We start from the raw sequence: 23,624 nt of genomic DNA, 5'->3' as shown, positions 1-23,624 counted from the left end.
TTTAGCCTCGAAGATACCTATCAGCATCTAATCTAGCATACAATTTAACAAATTTAATTCAAGTAAACTACACATTTTAATACTACTTTTTTATTTCCCACAGAATTATTGAATTATTTTAATTTGTGGTAATGTGCGTTATTCGTTATACTTGTTATCTGTGTTTACGTACTCACGTAATCCTTAATATTTTTGTTCCTAAATTTAATGATTTGTTAACATAAAATTTAAGCGCATAAGCTTTTCTAAAAAGTAATTAGAACGACTTGGAAAATTCACAAAGCATATTTACTATCACATAAGTGACCTTTCACATCATCCTCAAAAACAATCATAAAAACCTAACTCCCCAACATACCATCGTAGTTTACCTCAGTTGAACAATTTTGACGCATTTTAAGAGATATAGCAGCACTTTCGTTTCTCCAGGAGCAAAATTCTTAGCATCGTTTTCGGAAATATACTAAGTGGTCTGTATATCTTCTTCCGAAAAACAGTTGTAGAGACATTAGGTATTTTTTGAAAACAGGATGTATGAAAAATGAGCTATGCTCTCGCCGGGACTCGAACCACGGACCTCTCAAATACGCGTCGAGCGTGCTGATCACTACACTACGAAGGCATGCTAAGAAGGCGGGGAAAATACCTTATATACTGCCTCTTTTAAAGGGCGGCTGAGGATTAGGGGACCCAATCGCCAAATCCTGGCGGTGAAGAATCATCATCCACCACCGTTTTTAATTTTCTTTTTTAGTTCGGGCGTCATTACAGGACTATTGTTCCTTATAATTGATTTGGGAAACATCAAAAGGAATTCTGAGTGGGAACAGGGAGTTTACTCAAGCTATGTTCGTGTGTACGGCGAATAGACAAACATATTAAGAAGAGTTAACTTTAACCTTTATTTCACACAGCGTTACAGGTGCTCCCGACCTTCGGGATACAGAGACCCACACTTTTGGTCTAAAACGTAAAAAATAAGAAATATTCACTTAACAACTAACTTAACTGAATAAGAATTAAACTTAAATGCTTCACAGAGACTATTAAGGTATCTGCCTACGTTCGGAGCACTTTTTTTTAAAAACATAGAATTCTGATGAAATATGTATTTATTTAGTCAAAATATGATATCAAATCATGAAAATAGGTAAATTTTTGGGAATATTTTAATAAATTTTTGAAATATATGCAATTTTATGCAAATTTTTAGGAGAATTTAACGTTTACGTTAAATGTCGTATATTTTTTCTCACAGCATATATTTCAATTTTATTTATACTGTATACTACTACAACACTTATCTGTGTTATGAACTAAAATGTTTATGATATTTCTAAAATTTACTAAAATATGTGTAATTACATGAAAAAACACAATTTTTTGTAAAATATTTCTTATCGTTTTATATAGAAATACTTATAAAACAATCAAATTAATAAATATAACTTAGATTGTAGGTTAAAACCTAATAAATAATATAGAAAACATTTTAGTGAAATTTAATAGATACCTTTAGAACATTTTGAGTAATTACATTTCTTGTATGTAAAAACACTAGAAAAATTAGTTTTTCAAAAAACGCATTTAAAGATTTCACATTAACAGAAAAACTGTTCTGTTGTATTTACACACTTAAAATTCTCCACATTTGTACATCACACCCTCCATATCTTTATACTCAAGTAATTTTGATTTCCTATTTGATTTTAATTTTTTTCTGGCTATTTTCGAAATGAGCGACGAATAAATTTTCGAGTTCTTTATTCTTTCGTTATCAATTCCAAAGTAATTTTTAATCATTTCTTGTTCAATTGATATGCCTAAATGTTCAAACACAGGAAGTAATCCAAGATACCCTGAATTAAAAATTAAAACGGCTATATATGCACTCAACAACATAGTCTTTATACCTAATCGCAATGTTGCCAAACCTAGTTAAAAAAACCGCAATGTTGCCAGTCCCAGTTCAAAAAATTAAGGCAAATAATTATTGCCAGAAACAAAAAAAAAATTTACCCAGAATTAAAATGAAATGTTTTAGCACAATTTTACACACAAACAGGTAAAAAAAAACACGGATAACAACATTGTTTACCTTTAAGTTGAGCCTTTTAAATGGCACTTCCGGTCTTTCTGCTTTCACTTCTAGTGCAGTTAATTGGCTATACCTTCTCTTCTAATTATCACAAACGTAAAAATGAATCATTTTCTGAATCCTACAAAACTGACCTTTCAAACTGGGCAATAAAAAAAATCAAATTTTTTCGCCGAAATCGTTTTTTTAACGTAGGCAGATACCTTAACGCAAAGACTGGCCTTTTGCACTGTGTATGTATTGAGTTAGATGCAAATACTACAATACGTCTGGTATATCAGAAAGAACTCATTTTTGGCCTAAAGGTAGACACGAATTGACTAAGCACGCTCGTAGCAGCGCAGCCGGAAAACACAAAATCCTTATACAATTATCTTATATTGGAAACTGCGAAAGTGTGTCGTGAAGGCAGTCAGCTGATCAAGATTAAAGCGTTTCTCATTTTCCCTCCTTTCCTATCTCAGCTTAAGAACATAGACGAATTTTTCCATATCTGTGGGAAAAGGTGAATGTTCCTTCTTCAGCAAAGTACGTTTTAGTTAAGGCAGAGTAGAGTTTTTTTCTCCAAAGTTTAGCTTTAAGTGAATTTATTATATCTGTTAGTGTTGTATGTGTATGATACGTTCATTAATAGCGTTAAATGTGTATCATATGCCCATTAACATTTTATCATGTTCAACAATGTTTTCACCAGAAACATTGCCTACAGTGAAGTTTTTGATTAATTTCATGGGTTAATTTGTTTTGTTAACTCAACTGCTGACTGTTGCTCAAAGTTTATTATTATTTTATTTATTACGTGCTGTGCCTCTAGGCACTACACGGAAATGGATGGATGCCCGCGGAGGTCTTTTGAAAACTGGCTAATATGCTCGTTACACATGGAAAAAACCACAAAGCGTACATGCAGCCAGCCCGTTCGCCGGGACTCCAACTCCGGAACGAACTACCAGTGTTCAGCAGGTTTCGCAGCTCGGCCGCTGGTGAGCCGCTGTGCTAAGTTCGAACCATTGATCCATTTTCGTTTAATCTTTTGAGCGTTTAGAATAATATTATTCGTTTATTATTTAATTTAGTTAAATGTTTGTTTAATCTTATCGGGAAGTCTCAAAATGTACATTCAATTTTAAAATTTGATTTATTCTCTACTCTTTAATTCTCCCATTATCATTTCCATATATTTCATACCACAGCGTTTTCCACAAGTTTGCTTATTCGATTCTTTACTGAAATCGAAGATTTATACCTTTAGAGCGAAAACAGGAAAGAGAGAATCCAAACAAGATGAAATTATTTTCCCTTGTGCTATTAAAATTCGTAATTAATATTTTTCTCATAACGAATTTTGGTCTTCTGATACGTTTTCATAACTATATTTTACCTTCGGTTTTAGCTTGCATTTTAATGGACTTTTTTCTCTCCAGTTTTTCTATATATATATTTTATTTTATTTCATTTTATTTTTACTTTTGCAGGCCCACCAGCGGCCGAGCGGTAAAGTTGCTGAACACTGGTAGTTTGGTCCGAGGTTCGAATCCCGCGAACGGGCTGGCTGCATGGGCGTTTTCGTGGTTTTCCCCATGTGTAACGTGTATACGAGCCAGTTTCCCTTAGAAAGTCCTCCACGAAGGCATCCCTCCCCTTAGGCAGATAGCCCTAGTGTGCTTTGCCATAATCAAATACACACTTTTTACTTTTGCATATTTTACCAGTTTTAATTTTTTTCTATGTTAACTCAGTTTTTAAAACTTTAACTAAAGGTTTTTTTCGTTAGAGGCCTGTCGCGATTATGCTACTAATACAGTATAAAGTCCGAAATCTGGGCTCATCGGGACTTCGACGATTACGAATTTGGTATTTTTCTGGATATTATATCATAAGTTTAAATCTAGTACGATGGCATGTAGAAATTATAAAATTAAAAATATGAAATCGCGATTTATGAAAAAATGAAGTATTTATGATCTAAAGGGTATTAGAATTTACAAAAAAAAAGCTTAATATTTATTTGTTTACCTTATTAAACATTTCTTTCAATGTAAGCTGTTTAAGTTGCTCAGTTTTTTGTGCTAATACTTTCTCTTTAATTCTGCAGACAGACATAATTTGTTGTTCAGTTACACTGTTGGAAGTCCTGTACCTGCTGTCTCGAGCATTCCGACTAACTTGTCAAACGAAATTTTCTCATTTTCAGTAACTTCTCTGTCACTTTCTTCACTATCGGCAGCGGTATATTCTACATCTAGAAGCATACTACAGATTTCGGCATTCATTAATTGATTGATGATTGAGAAGCATTGTCATTACATTGAGAAACTTCTTTTACATCATCTTCATTTATTACCGCTTCTTCACATTTCTTTACAAAATCCGTTCATTGAAAAATTTCACCTTTGTTTTGCGATATCCGGAAACTTTAAAATTAGCGGCTATCATCATCAAATTTAGCTGTCCTTCACTATGCATATTTGGCTATGCATCATGAGCTTGGCGATTAACGACAGGTTGCTCCGTTAAATTTTATCTTGCTTCTATCGCGCACTCAAACAGTTAAGCCTGAAATGTATTAGTTTAGTTATTTATTATACTTATGTCTATTTCCTGCACATGCTTAAGGCTTATCAGAGTTCTGAATAAATAAATTTTCACGTATTCTGAAGCCGGCGATAGATATCTTTCCACCTGATGCAGTCTCTGTGGGTCCTAAATTCTGCGACTCGGTGCGGCCATACGAGTCTGCCGCTGGTTCTGGGTTTATGTGAATAACAAATCGGTTATTCTTAATTCAAATAGCCCTAAATGTAATCTTTGGGTCTATGAGTATCATCAACAAAATCTATTTTTAGCATATGGAAAGAAATTTTTGGTAAATTTTTCTTCGTCAACACTTTTTGTAGCGCATTTAACTTAATTCTGTAATCATCGCCAAACTTAATGTCAACATAAAATGTTACCATACTCCTTTATTATTCAATTACTAACATAAAAAATATTTAGGCATCGCTACATGAGTCATTACTCAAGTTGTCACGTTTTGATAAACATGTGGTGATGAAAGAAAGGTATAATAAATAATGATTCGCCAGGTTGGTGTCAGATCAACGATGCATCTATGTGGAATGTTTCGGTTTCAGATGGGTGCCAAGCAGATACGCAGCAACGGAGCCAAATTACTGATCGTACGAATTTATGCTAAATAACAAGGTATTTTATTAGGTGTCGAAGTGAAATTAAGAATAGGGACTCTCCAGATGTTTTATTATGCGCGGAAGGTTGTATCAAACGCGCATGTGTAAAGCCTACGAGAAAAATACGTTGTTGGTGGTTTTGAGGTCCGGATTATAGATCATTCCGGATGATGGACGTCCGATTTTTTTGTACTGTATATACAATTTAGTTCGTTTTTCGCATTAAAATGTTTTCTATGTATTAATTCATTTGTGTGAATTGTACTTTGCTTAACTCAGAAAGAATCGATTTTTTTTTTTACATTTACATCTTTCGCTGCATCGCCATGAGCTGCATTTCACTGCGTCGTTGCACCAAATCCGTGATGACGATGCAGCGAAAAATGTAGATTGCTTTATATATATAATACGATGGCTTTGCTCTATGCAAACACGCAACCTCTAAGTAACTTTCCGTAATTTAGGATCTTCCCCCTTGACCAGTACCTTCCAGAATTCTCAAGTCTGTTACGTAGCCACTTCCATAAATAACGAGCTCTCGCCATTTTGCGACGCAGAAGAAGCTTCCTCTCCGCTTGCGCTACGCACCTCGCTGCTGCTTATGCCATCTTTCCTTTGTTAGAAAGTTATGACGCAGAAAGCATAAATTTCATCGTACTTAGTTTAAATCATTATGGAATATGTACTTGGAGAAGTTAATCTGAAATCTGCAGTTCGAATGGGATAAAGATGTGTAATTAAAAGATAAATCATTATTGTATCGTTTCAATTGGATTCAGCCTTACCACTCTGCTACAGAAATGCCTGCCGTATCGTCATATATATATATTTCTCACGCAGTTTGCCGCTGTGCTTCTGGTTTTTGTTTTTTGAATGTGGTTTATCCCCAATGGAATATGTGATAAATTTTAAACGTATTATTTATTTCAACTTATTTTGTATTATATAGATATATCTATCTCTCTCTCTCTTTCTCTCTCTCTGTATATAAATGATACAAACATGATAAATATTAAACATAAGAGTAACAATGATTTGTTATACATATTTTATACGTATTATATGGTATTTCTCCCGCCTTTTTTGCATGTCTTCGTGGTGTAGTGGTCTGCACGCTGGGCGCTTATTCCAGTGGTCCGTGGTTCGATTCCCGGCTAAGGCGTTGCTCTTTTTTCATCACCTTTTCTTTAAAAATAACCTAATGTCTCTACAATATATATGTATGGATAACACAAACAGTAAAAGAGATTTTAATTATCTCTCCCGCATTAGCTACAACTCGATACACCAATGTAATACCCAAAAGAAAGGATAAAAGAAATCAAAACTAGATACATCAAAATCTAAACGAAAGGAATTTATTTATTTACTAATCAATTTAGTTATTTTTGCTCATATACAGACATAAAATGTTGACCATCCAATTTGCAACACCATTAATGACATGAATAACAATAAATGCCATAGTCATATTAACTGAATAAATAATATAAGTTTCAGGAGTCCGCTCATCTTGTTTGAAGATGTCAGTACTCTGTGCAGCCACAATAGATGATAATAACTGCTACCATTAAGCCTACGTTTAGAAAGAAAGGAGTTTGAATCTCATTTTGAGATATGCCAGTACAAGCTATTGTAACACGCTCTCAAAATTCATCCGACACTGCGTGAGTTGTTAATTCTGGTCCGTTCGTTTGGAAATCATTGATCAAGCCTGTTTTATGGGTGTCATATCCGGACAAAACAGGGGAATTAGGTGAGTAGTGTGTTATAATGAAATATTGCTGAGCGTTGGGTACCATGTGAGGATGCGTATTGTGCTGTTAAAATATGGCCACGAACACTCCTTGAAGCTATGAAATAACAGTTTCACAGTCAATGCAATGACTCTTAAGTGTGCCTGCAGCGCGTGCACAGGGTTCGCGCACGTGCGTAGGAAACCTAGAGGTGATGTTGTGGTATGGCTTTGCATAACGCAAAAGATGTGATGTTTGTTACCGTGAGTCAGATATAATCATCGTGATTTTATATGCAAAATGGTGATCCATTGGAACAGCAATGCTGTGCCTCTCCTTTGTAATGGCCGACATTCAAATCACCGTTGCAGCTGCATAGTTTGACAGTTTACAACAGACGCCATTTAAATTTTATACTTCTTTGCAGGCGAAGACAAATGGAATGTACTGACACAAACAATAATTTTTGTGCAACCGACTCTAATTCTTCTGCTAAGACTTTTGATGCTGCCGTAGGCCCACTTACTTGCTCTATAGTATGGTCATGTAACAAGTCTGGTGGAATCGTTTCCGTCGATCTGTCCAACCCGCTGCACACATAAACTATATATCTGCATGACTGTGGCTTGATGTCTCCAGTACAAATATCTATTTTCAGGAAGGTAATCTGAAGCATATAGATACAAGCTATACTATTAAAGTGGATGATAATAACTGCTATTCCTATTAAAGTGAGAAATTTGATCAAAGCAATATCGTTTATTCCACTGACGCACACTGGAGCTTCTCCCTGAAACGGCCACAGGAAAACACATAGCCTACCGTTTCTGTATTTACTGTAGATGGTGATACTGATGCTCATGATCTGCATATGAACTAGAATTCTAATCATATTTGCTATTTGCCTGCTGTGTACGAACTGCCTTTAGTTCGAAACCTTTCACTGCATTCATCAGAAATTAGTTTCAAGATCATCTTTGGTCTGGTGAAGGAGTCTACATTAATGCTGTATTATTTTAGAGGAACACTGCTTTTCAAGTAACTTTTATAACACTTGAAATCTTTTTATAACTACGTAAATTAACTCACCTACCTTAAAGTTATGATACGAAGTGCATACTGAGAGCATGCAGCTTAAACTAACTCTGGAAGTGTAAACACGTAAGCATGTGAAAACTTTATGGTACTTCACAACTTGCGAGTGCTAAATAAGTAAATTAAAATATGATAAAATAAAAATGGCCTCTTTGACTGTGTAGCAGTTAACTGTAACGTAGAATAAACACCTTTTAAATGTGTAGACTGAGCGATTACGCGACCAAACGAGACATAAAGAAATATACAAATTAAACTTCTAACAGATAGTTATACTAAAATGAAATATCTCAACATGAATTACTATCATTAATTTAACCTCGAGACTCCTAAGATATACTGTGCATTTCCGAATACAAATGCAGAATATCTTTTCGTTTATTAATTTAGAATTCAAACAACAAAAGTCAGCGTTATATTTGCAAATATTCTCAGGACTATTGGACACAGGATCTTTTCACCCATTAATCAAGTAGTCAAAAAATTATCATCTCAACACAGCAAAAGGCACACTCTTGTTTTAGGACATTATAAGAATTACGTTGCCATTCCTGTCTTTACATCAATTAGCTATAAATTTGCAGGTATTTTATAGAAATTTAACTTTCGGGTCGTTTATTCTCGTGTCACTGAAATTCCGAGTTCCATACCCAAGAACTCCATTCCGGATATGAATTCCTGGTGTATTTATAAGATTCCTTGCCAGTGCCGTATAATTTACATTGACCAATCTAAGACAGCCTTAAAATTTCGCGTTCAGGAACATGAGGCATATGTTAGAAAAAAGGAAACACAGAAGTTTTATGTTGCCCAGAATTATTGGTCCGAAACTTACACTTTCAATTTTTCTGCAGCCACAATTATTCAAAAAACATCTTCCATTGGTGAATTAGATTTTCTATAGGCGTTTCACAATCCAAATTTTTTTTGTTCTAGTTAACGACACTAATTCCAATCTATCTTTGCCTTCAGCCTTTAAGGAAATTATGTTTTAGTTCTCGTTTTATCAATAGATGGCGCCAGTAGCTTAACTCCTGTCCAGCCATTCGTTTCTTCTCTAATCACTATATCTTATTTGGTTCATTTGCGTTTTGGTAGCTGAGGATGATGGTTCGGTAAAACCATCGAAACAAGTCCTGTGAAAATTTACAAATACAAGACTGAAAACAGATTTTTGTTGTTTGACTTCTAAATTAATATTTCTTTGGCGTGTTATTTTATCTTAATCTTCTCATTTGCTTTAAGAATTTCCAACATACGCATAATTTCTGTAATTTTACTGTTATTATTACATGTTTTTATATTTGTTGCTTTATCTTGAAACCTCAAATTATCTTCTATTTTGACTGGAATATTCATTTAAAAAGTTCAGTACGGATACTTCAAAACATATCAGCATGTATACTACATATATGAATTACATAATTATATAAATATTCTTGCTATTACTTTCTTCATCTTATATTAAACGTTCATATTAATAGAACATGTATTCTTCGCAGTTTTAACATTTTGTCTGATGCTTGAAATCTTCAGCAAAATTCCAAAGATCGAACAACATTGGAGAACGCTTTAATTAAATATTTAATTTGAATGAAAAATCAATACTTAGTTAATTTAAATTTCGTAGTAGAATCTCATTTGTTCATTTCGCAATAAGAATGATTTAAAAAGTTTATGTGAGATTTTTAATAACCACTTAAACGAGAAACTAAGCAAGTAATGAAGTATTTTAGATACATTCTCTAAAGAGTACAGAGATGAATAAAAATAAGCTTTAAAACAGCTTAATTCCTTTAGAATTAAAATGGAATAAAAATTTCAATCAACTAAATGGATAGTGTAATTTTCGTTTCACATGTATTAAAAATAAATTGCACCCCCAGTAATTATAAAGTAATGGCATTTCGAAATAATCTAAATCTTTACTTTAACGAGAAATTATTTTGAAGTTTGATATCCTTTCTACTGATTTTATTTCTATATCTATACACTTATAATATTAGGCTAGAAAAGTCACATTATGAATGAATTAAACAGAAATGAATGGATTAAGGAGGAATATTTTGGTATGCAAAAATAAGAGCTAATTTAAAAGAGATATTTTGGTAAACAAATTTAAAAGATTACTAATTTTTTAATGATTAGATTATAAGGTATTTCTCCCACCTTCTTGGCATGCCTTTGTGGTGTGGTGGTCTGCACGCCGGGCACGTATTCCAGAGGTTCACGGTTCGATTCCCGGCGAAGGCGTTTGCTCATTTTTCATCACAAAAATTACCTAATGTGTCTACAGTGCTTCCAAATTGCTTCCAAATTACCTAATGTGTCTACAGTGGTGCCCGAACTGAAAGGGTGGTGGATGATGATTCTCCACACCCAGAATTTGGCGATTGGGTCTCCTAAAAACCCCAGTCGCCCTTTAAAATGGAGAGTATATAAGGTATTTCTCACGCCTTCTTGGAATGCCTTCGTGGTGTAGTGGTCTGCACTCTGGGCGCGTATTCCAGAGGTCCGTGGTCCCGACGAAGGCGCTGCTAATTTTCATTTCTTCTGCTTCCGAAATAAACCTAGTGACTCTACAAGATAATTATGATGTTCATACTGACAGCATGTTTTATGGTGATATAGTACCTCTGGGCTATATCAACGTAAGACAATAGTATAGATAGGACAATTTGATTTCTACCACGGCCGTTACTTTTGTGATATTCGCTTTGGCAAAGTTTGTAAAAATCAGATGAATTTTTCCTCCATTTAGCTTTCTTAACAGCCAAGGATTCCATCTATGTCCACATCTCTGACGACTTTTTTTAACGAATAGGCATTCAGTAAAACAGATAAACAATTGCGAGATGGCTAAATCATATTTTACACAAAAAAATTTCTAGCGATTTCGTTACAACCTAAGAAATATGAATAGAGGTTTTACCCTTGTGAAAGAAGTACGCTGAATCACTCACAACAGCGATTCAATCCAGTCAAATCTAGGAAAAACATTCCTTACAGCATGGTTTCTTAAACCTTTTCAGTCGGGACCCCTTTTTTATGACTGAGACTTTTTCGCGACCCCCAGGACCCCATGATATTTTCAAAAATTTTATGGGGCCCCATAAATATTGCGCAAATCCGACATATGCGAGAGTGAAACTATCAATTTTTTCACTTGTACTGTAATATACTATTGCAGTTTTAAGTCATTAACTTTAATTTCTAATTTTAAGACATAGAACAATGTGAAAATTTTAAATAAGTGACAGACGAAATGACAGCGTCACGTGCAAAACAAGGAAAATGAACGTTTATATTATAAAAAGAATGTGTCGAAAGTTTTCGGTTTTTTTTTTCTTTGTCTGTATTGTCTTTTCTTTTCTATTTTCAGATACATTGTGTAAAAATATTTGGGAATTGTAAAATTATTGTAATAAGTTTAAGAAATATCAAAACTGCTAAAATTTTTGGCGACCCCCTGCTGCAGGTCTCTTAAACTGTTAACAAAGTTTAAGAAACCGCATCAGTTTAAGAAGTTTGCACAATTTAAGAAACCACACAATTTAAGAAACACACACAGTTTAAGAAACACACACAGTTTAAGAAGGTTGCACAGTTTAAGAAACCCTGCCAATCTCAGTTTACACTGTACATGCGAAACCAAAACGAATGTTATGCCAATATCTAATGTGGTTGATGGTTCTGAAGATTAAAGCGCGTGGGGAGACAGAATGAGCGGTAATAAAGACAAGGACAGCGGTGACGATGACGGCGACCTACAAACTGTAGCTGACGACACAGACAGTTCCAATAGCATTAAATGATTTGAGGTCTCAAGAATAACACTAGGCAACAGTAAGAGCGTGCGAATGTCAGGAAACAGGAAAATAAAAATAAATACATTATAATTAGAAATAGTAATATTAAGATTGTTATGTATTCTTATTGGAATGCAGATTTATTTTAAATAAGTTATATTGTTTAATTACCGGTAGTTACGCTTCATTTACTATGATCTTATTGTATGGAAATAAAATTATTTGCATAATTTCCTCTCGTTGAACGATAAAATAAGTGAAGGAATATACGTGAGCAAATATGGCATTTAATATATTAAAGCACTGTGGTCCTTGTTATAAATTTTCTCAGTTTAAACTAAAGAAGCTTAGCAAAGGCTGTCATATATGTTAGTTAGGTTGCAGTGAATGAATTTTCAGTATAAGGTGCTTTATTCTTAGTTCGCAGAATTTACGAAGTATTTAGAAAAAGTCTTGCTTATCCGACATACTTTGGGAAGAAAAAATAAAGCATAAAGCACCAGTCTGCAACAAGAACTGATATGATACTTTTCCATACTTACCTGTGACAAATTCGATGGAATCTCTAAAATCTTCAAAATAATATTTTGGTTATTTTTATTTCACTTTACGTGAGCAAGAATAATACATTCAACAACAAATATGCGAAATGGACCTAATATATATATAAAAAAGATTCAGAAACTAAGGTCTTTTTGCTCCTCGTTTTAAAGGGCTTTGAGAAAACTACTGCGTACATACGTGAAGGCTAAGGGTGAAAATAAAATATCAAATAAATTTAGGGGATCGAGCAGTTGAGCGATATTCCTGTCAAGCAAAATGACGCAGGAATGTAATAAAGATAACGTGAGCTCCTGCGACAAGACATTCTTGATGGTGACAAAGTCTTTGTTTGCGTGTCAAATCGATGTGAGATTCTTTACACGAGTCGTTTCCCTTCACTATCGATCATCGTTTTATTTATCGATATATGTTTTTTGTATTTAGTGTTATCTTTCTAATTTTTTCTTCTTTTTCCGAAAGGATATAATATGCTGGAATGGATTTTTATGCATCATATATGTTACTCAAAAGTTTTGTTGCAAGAAGGATAATTATGGCTTTTGCTTCTTTAATGAATAATTTTATTTTATCAAATATGCTTTTCAACATTATTTCCATATTTTTTAGAAGAAATTAAACTGTCTCTTCAATAGGGACTAAGATACTTCTCATAAGATGTTTCTATATGCATTATAAAGCTAGAATAGGTTATCACTATGCTTTAAAAAAGCGTAGTTTTTATAAATTAAGTATAAATAAAAGCACTTGCAGGAAATATATTCAAATTCATCTACATACGAGAAGATGTAATTAGTAATTCTTTTAAATGCTACTTGTGGTTACAGAAGATTTGCGAAACCAAATCAGATAATAAAAAAGGGATTTAAGAGCAACGGTATATCAAAACAGATAGCGTAGGCTAGAAACATTTTAAATTCGTTCTAAAATGTAATTTATACAAAAGTGTTAGTGTACAAATGTTTTAGAGTAATAAGTTTATATTTAAAAGGAAAAAATCATTTATAATCGTAGCACGATATTAATGTAATATTATATATAATATTCAGCTGTTTGGTATAGGGTAGAACTTCTATTAACAGGTTTATTCGGCACTCCGCTTTAGAGGGCACAGCTCATTGGACGGCACAGCTTTTAAATGTCCACACTCTCGAAGCAAAAGGCGATTGCACTCCCATTTAGAGAGCACTCTTTGATAAGAGACAACAAAACTGATTTTGGGAATATTTGCTAGTTGGAGGTTTGTATATATATATATATTTATTTATTTATAACATCTGCAGTTTGCTTTTGATGTAACTATTATGACTAGTTTGTTTGCAGTTTCTCAAACCACGTTCTTGTATTATTGTATCACTATATCAAAATTTCTGTAGTTGTGCACATATCATGTTTCTTTATATGTAGAGTATCATTATTTCAAGATGAAATGTTAGCGTTAAAGTACCCAGGGTGAAGCGTTTTCTTAAACATTATTTAGTTTCGATCAGTCAGTAACCATTGACACGATGACAGCACCCACACATACGGCAGTCATGTTTATTGACAAGCATTTTGCTTCAAATTCAAAAATGATCATTTTAAAATAAAAAATCATCATTAACATATTTTTTTCATGATGTTTTCGAGCAATATGATTCAAAATAAGTTTACAGTCATCATAAGTAACTTATTAGCAAAATTTACTGTATTTATTTTAATCTATATGAATTCAATAATATAATCGTATTTTCTTTGAATACTATTTATAGCAAAATATCAAATGACAACTTATGGCTCAATAGTTAACAAGAAGTAATTTAATTGTACTTTCCGATAATTAAGAGCATAATTATAAAGAAATAGCGAAAACGTACCTAGACAAACACGGTAAATATGTTCTGAAGTTTTAATCAGTTGTAACTTAAATCAGGAATGAAAAATGTAGAAATTTGTCTTTGGAGCGATACTTATTGTAGCAGAAAATTTCAGGTTTTAAAGAATGTCGAACAAGACATTAATGGGATAAAAAATGAACAAATAAAAAAATAATTCATAGAAGCAAAAAAAGAAAACAACGGAAATTCGAACAAAGGCCATTAAAAAGTCATTAGAAGACAACCAGAATTCTTCTACGGTCTAAAATTTCAATGATTAAATTTTTGTAATCGTTCATAAAGGCATGATAAAAAAATTTTAGTTTAGATCAACTATCATTATAAGCTTAAAATATAATTCAAGGCTTTAAAACTTTATTACGGACCAGGAGCTAAATTTATTGTATTGTTACTAACCAGAACCTAAAATCAACAAAATTATTTAAATAAGAATTTTGCTAATACTTTTAAAGCAGTTTAAATTTCCATGTTACAATTGTTGCATTTGATATAGGTAAGATCAAATTAATTTCTAAGAGTTTTTCCGAGAAACTGTCTCAAAATACTTCTGTCACGGGCTATGTGAAATATTTATAAATAATAAATGGATATGTAATTAAATATTCCATATATCAACGCTACACAAGAATATATATATTACCTTCAAAATGAAAGATGAATGCATTTTTTAATTCACATTTTAAAAACAATTAATGGAATTTCCCGTCCATATATATAAGCGAGCCAAATGTTCTGGTAACTTTATTATATTCCTAAGAATAAATTTCATTCTAAACCGGTTTAAAACTAATTTGAATTTCAGAAACCTTGAATAATTCTACGAATACTTAATTAAACTTTTAGAAAAGCTGTCTGTTTAAATTATCAAAAAAATCTAAGCAATAACTTCTTTAATTTATCAGATGCTTCAAGAGCTTGAATTCATTCGGTTTATTTTAAAACTAAATTGTAAAATAATAATTTTCTCTTCCTTTATGAAATCCCAAATATTAGTGAATTATAATGCGCATTTTAAGTAAATATGAAAAAATAGTAGTTTTCTTCTTTAAGGGGTCTTTATTTAAGGGGGTTCAAAATATTAATTAATTCAAATTCAAGTTAATATGAAAAAGCAATTTGTTAGTCTTAAAAAAATTGTTGTGGTTATTAGTTCTTTCCAAAAGTCCTCAAACAATATTTACACTGATAATTGCATTAACGAAATTTATATAAGGAATTATAACAAAAATAATGAAAAATACATACCAATTTCTGCAGAGGAGCAAACCAACACTGAGAAGAACAGAATAAACTGGATCAAAATATTCATTTTCTTGAGGATCAAAAACAGTTTTGATAGGAATAATTTCAAAGTTTTAGGAGCAAAAAATAAGAACAAATCAAAAGAAATCAATATTTTATAAATTTGTGAAATAGTATCAATAATGATATGTTATTACTCTTTTTCAAGTAGAGAAGCAGGTTTCAGCTAGCAGTTTGTTTTTTTACTCTTGCTGAGATTCATACGTTTCTACAAAATTCTTCCTCTTACGTTTCTAAGAAATCCTTACTTTAATGATTGTAAGAATGATAATATATAACAAATAATCTATCGAATAAAAATTATCTGCTAGTTTCACGTTTCAGACTTTAAGCAATTTCTTTCAGTTTTTGTTTTCTCCTCAAATTGGAGCAATATGTAAAGAAATTTCTACTGGAGCTTTATTCTAATTTTACACCCACACAGCTGATTTTTGTCTCGTTCTTTTACTGCATTCATTAATTGAAACTAAATCCTTAAAATTCTATAGCACTTTCAAATAGTTCTATAAAACTTCCCCATTTCTGAACTTGCATATAGAACATCATTACATTTCAAACCACGTGGTAAACGAAAGTCACTCACGCAATGAGTCCATAGTTCTTCATCTCGTTGTCATTCTTAAATTATGGAACACGGAAAGACAGCTAATAATCCTATGAGCACGCGCAAGTTTTGTTCAGCAACCAGAACAGCTGAAAAGAGCTTTACGGGCTGATCAGTGTTAGTGGGTATCTGCCTCCGTGATACGGATACTACATAAAAGTGACGGGATAAACCGACAGCGCATGCGTTAACTATCTGATTACCCGCCATCGCTTTAAAGGGGGAGGGAATCAGAGGAGATGGCCGTTGGTCGGGCCGTCACCAATATTCTCCCTGAAAGATTTATGTGAAAGATCGTTTGGCTGTTGTGGAAATGAAAGGAGAAAATAAAAGTAAGCGAGGAGAATATTTTTTATCGAACCCTTTGAAATTCCGCGCGAGTTTGCTGACCAGTAGAGTTTTATTATTATTTTGCTTTGTATTGGTTGCATTCGTCAAATAGTTTCCGTGAACCTAATGACGTTATTTTGGAGGAACATTGGAGTTTTTTCGAAGAAAACGTTCTATTCTTCGCCCTTCTTCAGAAAGTGCTGAATACTTTGTTTAAAGTTATAAAGTTTTATTCCCGTTGAATTTTTTAAATGATTTTTGTCTAACAGAATCCTTATGGATAAAACTCGAAGAAAGCATCTCTGAATTTATCCTCCATATTAAATACTCAGCAGGAAAAAATGGGTATAAGCTTACAGTTCTGCGAATTGCTAGTAAAGTAAATACGATCTAGATTGTTATATAAAGCCCTCCACAAAGGCAAGCTCTTGATGACAATCAGTTTTCTCTTTCTTTCTTCTAATGATGTCCCAGCTGCATAAAGCCTATGCATTAATAGAAATCCATTTGAAGTACTTAATGCAAAGTGACAACTATTATTTAAAAGTGAATAAGTTCTATTTTAGTTTATTTAGTTTGTTAAGAGGTAGACTAAATTTTTAACTAACGTGTTTTATTGAGTTATCAGTAACTTTAATAAATGTTATTAAAATCAATAAAATTTGAAAGCTTCTAAATTTTATATTATACCCAAAGGCGGGTTTTTTTTAAGGTTTCATGTCTTACCTTTCTTTGTTAAATATCACGTTCTTTGCACATAAACGATATAAAATTCAATTCAACAGCAAAATGACAGTATATTTAAAGACAACATATCTTAATTTCCGATAGACAGTATCGTGCGCTGGAGATAAAAGTGTTTTCTTCTCCGTACAGTTAATAAACTAGTGTTTCGAAATAAAAATAAAAAGAGGTTTTTTTTTTGGGGGGGGGGACTTATTTTGAAATCATTGAGTTTGTTAATTTAAAAAAAAATTGTTAAAGTTTTACAAAATATGAAACAGATAATAAAACAAATTAGAAATTCAAAATTCGGCTGTCCAAGTGCCCATGTTCGGGTGGAGGATTATGTTATTCAAAATTTCATGGCTTTAGGTATCGTTATTTTTTCACAATGCTAGAAACATACAGACACTTATGCATATTCTTCATTATTTGATTTCTTTAAATATAATACACAGCAATAATATTTGGTGGCAACAATTTAAAAAGTGATTCACCCTTCATACTGAAACGCCACAAAATGCTGTTTTGAGACTAATAGCCCTACTGTCCCTTTGGGCTAATAATGATTCAGTATTCGATAATTTCACATAAAAGACTCTGTTATTTATGTTTCTCATATAAAAGGCGCTGTTTAATATTTATATGTTTCTCATATGAAAGACGCTATTGTCTCATATAAAACGGGTCGGAAACTTTTACCCCATTTTATAGACATAAAAAAAGGATAGTATATAAAATGACTCACTCTATTTTCATACACTGCAGGTTTTGCAAGAAGATAATCAATATTTTAAGTACCAGACCTTAAATAATAAATAAATGCATTTTCTTTTAATATAAAAGCTAAACAGAAATGATAATTTATCAATTTAAACGTTAGACTGCGCATATAAGATGAGTTTGTTTTCTCATAAGAGCATATAGAATGTGGAGTTTTGTTTTATAAGTAAAGCAGTACGGTAATTAAATTTTTTAACGTTTGAGGCAATCTGAAATTAGACGCATAATAAAAGAAAAATCGGTTAAATAAATAATAAGGAGTATCTTACGTATGTGTTTAAAATGTTCAATTAGGAAGAGGATGTCTTTGCTATTAAACTAAAATGTCATGGATGTTTCTAAATCATGTCTTTAGTTTTCTGAACACACAGTCGAAGGAAAAGAATGTTTAACTCCGCAAGTTAATTTTGTTTCGTTTTCACAGTGGTATAAAATGAATACTTACTCTCTGCAGCACTTTAAAAAATGAATATTGTTAATTTTTCAGTAATTCTTCGAAATTCAATATTATGTAAAATACATTTTATGTTGAGTAATCTGTTGGTGATATTTTAATTAATATATATTAAGAGAAGATTTTATTCTTAAATGATAGGGAAAAAATAAAAAATAACTATTAAAAGCAAGCAAAAATTGCTTTTTAGGCCTCACTCTGAAGAAAATCCTTTAATCGCCGTTTATGACGGAACATAAATCCAAAAACCATTATGTTACAGATTTTCTGACAGAAATATAAGCTATAAGGATTCACCTTCCATCTGACTTCGTTAAAAGATGTTTCTATACCAAGAATGCCATCAAATGGCTCTTCTAGAAGGCTTTATCCCTGAAAAAAGAGTCTCTCCATGAAGGAGGACAACAGATTGCCGTAAATGTCGTGACAAACTGACCAAAAAGCCAATAGGCTTTAAAAGCTCTAATTTATCTTTCCCTGATCTCAGCTAGAAAAGTTATTTCTCGATATTTTTTGTCTCTATAACTTGATAATAATGAACAACGATACGGCAAAAGCCAGAGTTTTATAGAAGGAAACTAGGGTCAAGCAGCACTTTCCAGCTATTTATTTCTGCCAACTAATTGTATGACTCGTGTCAATCAGATTCTTTTTTACAAAGCTGGAGGCTTGGGACAAAATTTGCTACGAAGGTCTGAGGTCTACAGTAGTAATGTCATTCATACAAATTTTATTCCATATAATGTATATATATTAATAAATTTTAGATTTATTAGGCTTTTCAAAACAGAAACACATAAAATTCAGCAATGATCTCGCCGGAATTCGAACTCTAAATGAACTTTCGCTTAGCCAGACATACTTCTGATTTTACCACTTGCAAAGAAGGAGAAAAATCTTTTTACATTCTACCCCACTTAGAGGGCGACTTGGATAGCAAGGATCCAGTTTACAATTCCAGATGATGACGAATTAACGCCTATCTAGAACGTTTAGAGCTGGAAGGATGATATAAATCAGCTATCCCTCATCGGGATTCAAAGTCGAAATCTCAGGATTGCTAGCCGTTCTGAAGATGAGCATATTTCATGATGACAAACTTCTTAAGTTATAGAAACTTAATCAAAAGAAAAAATTAAGATACAGCTTTAGGTTATTTCACCTAAAATTTTATAATAGTTCGAATTTCAAAATGCGATGAGAACATTATATCATCCTTAAAGTCAGTTAGTAAAAGATGAAGCATGATGACTGTTTTGGGAAATTTTAGAGTAAAGGAAATTGCAGTGCAGGATCACCCCTAAAAGAAAATCATTTTTTTTTGTAACGCTTCAAAGAAACTTCTGTCAAGATATTTATTGTTTACAATATGTAGGTTTCTAGTAATATAGAAGTTCAAGTCATTCAGCTAAACTAAAAACAGTAGTCTCTCAGATCGTATAAGACAGACAAGATAATTGTAGTCTGGTCTGAAGCAAATGACAAAATCTTACGAAGGTTAAGATAACCTTTTTATTTAACTATATATTTCAATTTAGACAAGGCACGACTTGTACAGAACGAACTAAGTCACTTGCGGGTATTTAAAATAACTAAATTTAAATGCTGATTTAATCGCAAAATATTTAACTTGAGCTTGGCTGAAGGGCTGAAGCCGAATAAACTTCCGCAGAGCAGATGGTGGTACGTAACTGCAAGAGAGGATGCTAGAAACTTTAAAACAATCAGACCTTCGGTTTAAATACTCAGGAGTTATCAAATTAGGCTTAGCAACAATTTTGTGTTTAACGTAGATTTTAATCAAGACTCTACCAATTTCGAAGGCAAACAGAGGCACAGGTGCCACTTCATCATCAGCAAAGAAATCTCTGCAACAAAGAGAAGACTATGGTTGCATCTATGCTCAAAAGAAGTAAAACGAACGTGTCGGCAGAAATTGTAACGAAAATTGAAAAATCAAGCTCATAGAATTTTAAAAGCGTTAGGAAGGACTGGATTGGAATTAAAATCATTAACTAAACAATATAAATCTTTGTGACTGAAAAACTTCGAGAAAATCCAGTTCACTATGACAAAAACTTTTTGGATAATTTTTGCAGACGCAAAATCAAAATTGTGATTGAATTGCCAACTATGATTTAGGTATCGTAAACTTTTTATTGTCGTTTTTCCAGACACAGAATTCGCGTTCCTTTGTGCAAAATTTTAATGCTGTTTTTAGTTTGGCTGATATATCTGAAAACATACTGACAAAATATATTATAATTTCCGCAAGAATTAAAATCTGAAATGGAATATTTAAAGATCGAACCTCGGATTTTTTTTATAGGCACGAAAATGATTGAATTTCTGAAGAATCTGAACCATTTCGTAATTGACAGAAGGATGAAATGAAAGCTTAACAAGATTATTGATATTATTTCTAACAGAGAAATGTCTTCTTTGATGGCAAAAATTATTTTTCAAATCTTTATCAATGAACACAGGAGAAAATCCTTGTTCAAAGGCAACTGATCTCAAATAATTAATTAAATTCATTAGCAATCAAAGGTTCTGAGGAGAAAAATTTGAGAGCACGAAATATTTAATAGTAGAATTTTTTTTCTGCTGCAGATTTTTTTGCTCCTGATGAAGAAGAACCTGTACCTGTTTGCTCTCCAAATCGACAGAGCCTTGACTAAAATCTGCGCCAAACGCGAAGTTGTTGCTTTAAGGTTTTTTTTTTTTTTCTGTTTCGGCTCAACTACTAATTTGCATTCTGGTGAGGACTACGGAATGAAAAAATGGCAGTAAATTTTCAAATCATAAGAATTGATTAATTAACATAAAAATCCTAATTTAAATCCGAATTTATAATTTACAAATCCTGGGGAAATAAAAAAAATTGTGCCATTGAGAGAATTATTTGCTACAACTTTCGTGTGCAAGCGATCCAATGACATAAATCCACAATTAATGTGTGAATAATTAAGTCTTTTCTCTGTTAAAAAAATCTGCCTAATTTGATAATTTACGATTGCATTTTATAATCGTAAATTACGATTACATTTTATAATCGTTTATTTTACGATTTGATATTTTACGATTACATTTTACACAGCAATGTGTTTCCCTACCATTTCGCAGTGGTATTTTCACAAATAATTTTAAATTGACGATTATATATTCATTCTGTGTGTTAAACTGTTCAGAGAAAATTATTTTTGAACTAACAGGATAACTGTAACTGCTTAGTTTAAAATGCTTTGCTAGTTAAACAGGAAGCAGCATATGAAACTTCCAACGCAATTTAAAATATATATATATATATATATATATATATATATATAATATTAGCACTTTGTAAATTAAAATTCTGTAAAATTTGTTGAAGCGTTAAAATTGTGTTATTATTATTATTATTATTTTATAAACACGTGGGGATAATCTTTGGAATATGGTAACAGGTAGTTTGGCGACATTTTGGTAAGGCGATAAAGGTTACTAGCTAGGACTTTAGCAATAATCTGAGAAGTACACAGTCCGAATCGCAGATTTTGTCTCAGAGAAATGAGAGTTCATGAGACATGTAATGTGACATTTTCCGGAAAATTCCAATCGGGATTTTAGCTAATAAGCACTTAGAAACAATTTCGCTGCTTAAGTGCAGAATCGCCCACTTATTTATTTGGCGCTTTTTACAAGAGTAAGAAGAATTGGATTTTTGTCAATTTTCTTTGACTTTTTAAGTGAAAATAGGTCGATGTGTACATGGATAAAGTCAAGAGTGTGCGCAATGCCATTTTTGTGCAATTCTGAGATTTTTTTTTTAAATGAAACTAGGTCGACGTGTACATGGATACCGTGTATATGCAATTCTTAAAAACGCGGCAAGCAGTGGGCAATTCTACACTTTCTCTTCTCCCAATTTCGCACCTAATCTTCGTCATGATTAAGCACTTTTTTTCCATAAAAGTTCTAGCATAAGCGTAATTCGGCTGGTAGATTGTTGGAAAAAAATGTTGAGTATAAAAAAAAAAAAAAAAAAAAAAAAAATTACTTATAATAACAAAATGGCGTCAAAAAAAAAAGCAAACAAACTAGCAGGTTGCTGTAGCAGGGTTGGTCGCCAAAGTTTCGCCAAAAATTCGCCAAGTTACCATAATCCGAAGATTTACTACACGTGGTAATGTTTGCAGATTTGTAACTGTGGATGCTGATTCAAAAGTCTTAAAATCATTAAACTGAAAATAAACAGTAAAACACATTCCTATCAAAACAATTATAAATTTAGAACGTTTTAGAAATACAATAATAATAATTGAGATTATTAAATTACATAAACATTATACAGTGCACAGTTTGACTTCAGCTAAATTAAAAAGTGAACTGGAACGTTTATAAATAAACAGATTCTATCCATATATTAATATTGTTCTGTTTATAAATAGTGTTCTGTTTTAATTAATATTGTTCTGTTTATTTTATTACTGTTTAAGTAGTTCATCGCCACTTTTTTTTTCTTAAATAACGACGGCGTCTATAAAACTTTTAATTCACTTTTCAATACAGCAACAGGAAGTAGGAGAAAGGGTAAATTAAGATTTTCTCATTCAAGTGAATGCAGTGCTTCAGCATTCTGGGAAGCGATTTTGTTCGAAGAGGAACTCGTATGAATCATCTAATTTAGGACATCCTATTACATGAGCAACTGACATGAATTCCTTATTTTTTCTGAACACAATAATTCTTTAAACTATGTACTGACAAAAGATAAGAATCTTTTATACCAGCCACCTCAAGAAGCTCATAAGATTATGGAATTAAGCTATCTAAGTGATACTAAATTTATATCATTATTTGCAATTCTTAGAACTCTAAACATAAAGCTTTTATAATAACTTTTCACTCCAGAATTTTGTTTTAAAAAATTCAAGAATTTAGGTCAGAAAATGAAATTTAATTTAATAAAACATCAAGGCTATATATTTTCGAACAGCTTGTAGGGTTTTTATTATTTTTATTTACCAATTATTAGGATTTAGACTTTTACAATCACTCCTTTCAGTTTTCCACAACATAATG

The 23,624-nt window shown here is 32.2% G+C and overlaps 1 protein-coding gene across 2 annotated transcripts in view; it reads right to left on the bottom strand.

Moving 5' to 3' along the window:
- LOC118182606 (lachesin-like) overlaps nucleotides 1-16,459 on the bottom strand; it is a 171,956-nt gene extending 155,497 nt beyond the window's left edge. The window contains exon 1 of one of the 2 annotated variants that reach the window (XM_085815902.1): nucleotides 15,610-16,459. In XM_085815902.1, the coding sequence (XP_085672028.1) occupies nucleotides 15,610-15,673 (64 nt within the window). In that variant the 5' untranslated portion in view covers nucleotides 15,674-16,459. The remainder of the gene's footprint in view (nucleotides 1-15,609) is intronic. The other variant, XM_085815904.1, reaches the window with a different exon arrangement.
- Nucleotides 16,460-23,624: the final 7,165 nt, after the last annotated feature.

The sequence above is a fragment of the Stegodyphus dumicola genome, chromosome 4 (genome assembly GCF_044657685.1).
Source record: "Stegodyphus dumicola isolate Sdum_Otavi_A_Nest chromosome 4, ASM4465768v1".
In the NCBI taxonomy this organism is placed as follows: Eukaryota; Metazoa; Arthropoda; class Arachnida; order Araneae; family Eresidae; genus Stegodyphus; species Stegodyphus dumicola.
Note: the sequence above shows the minus strand (reverse complement) of the source record. Positions and strands in the feature narration are given on the sequence as shown.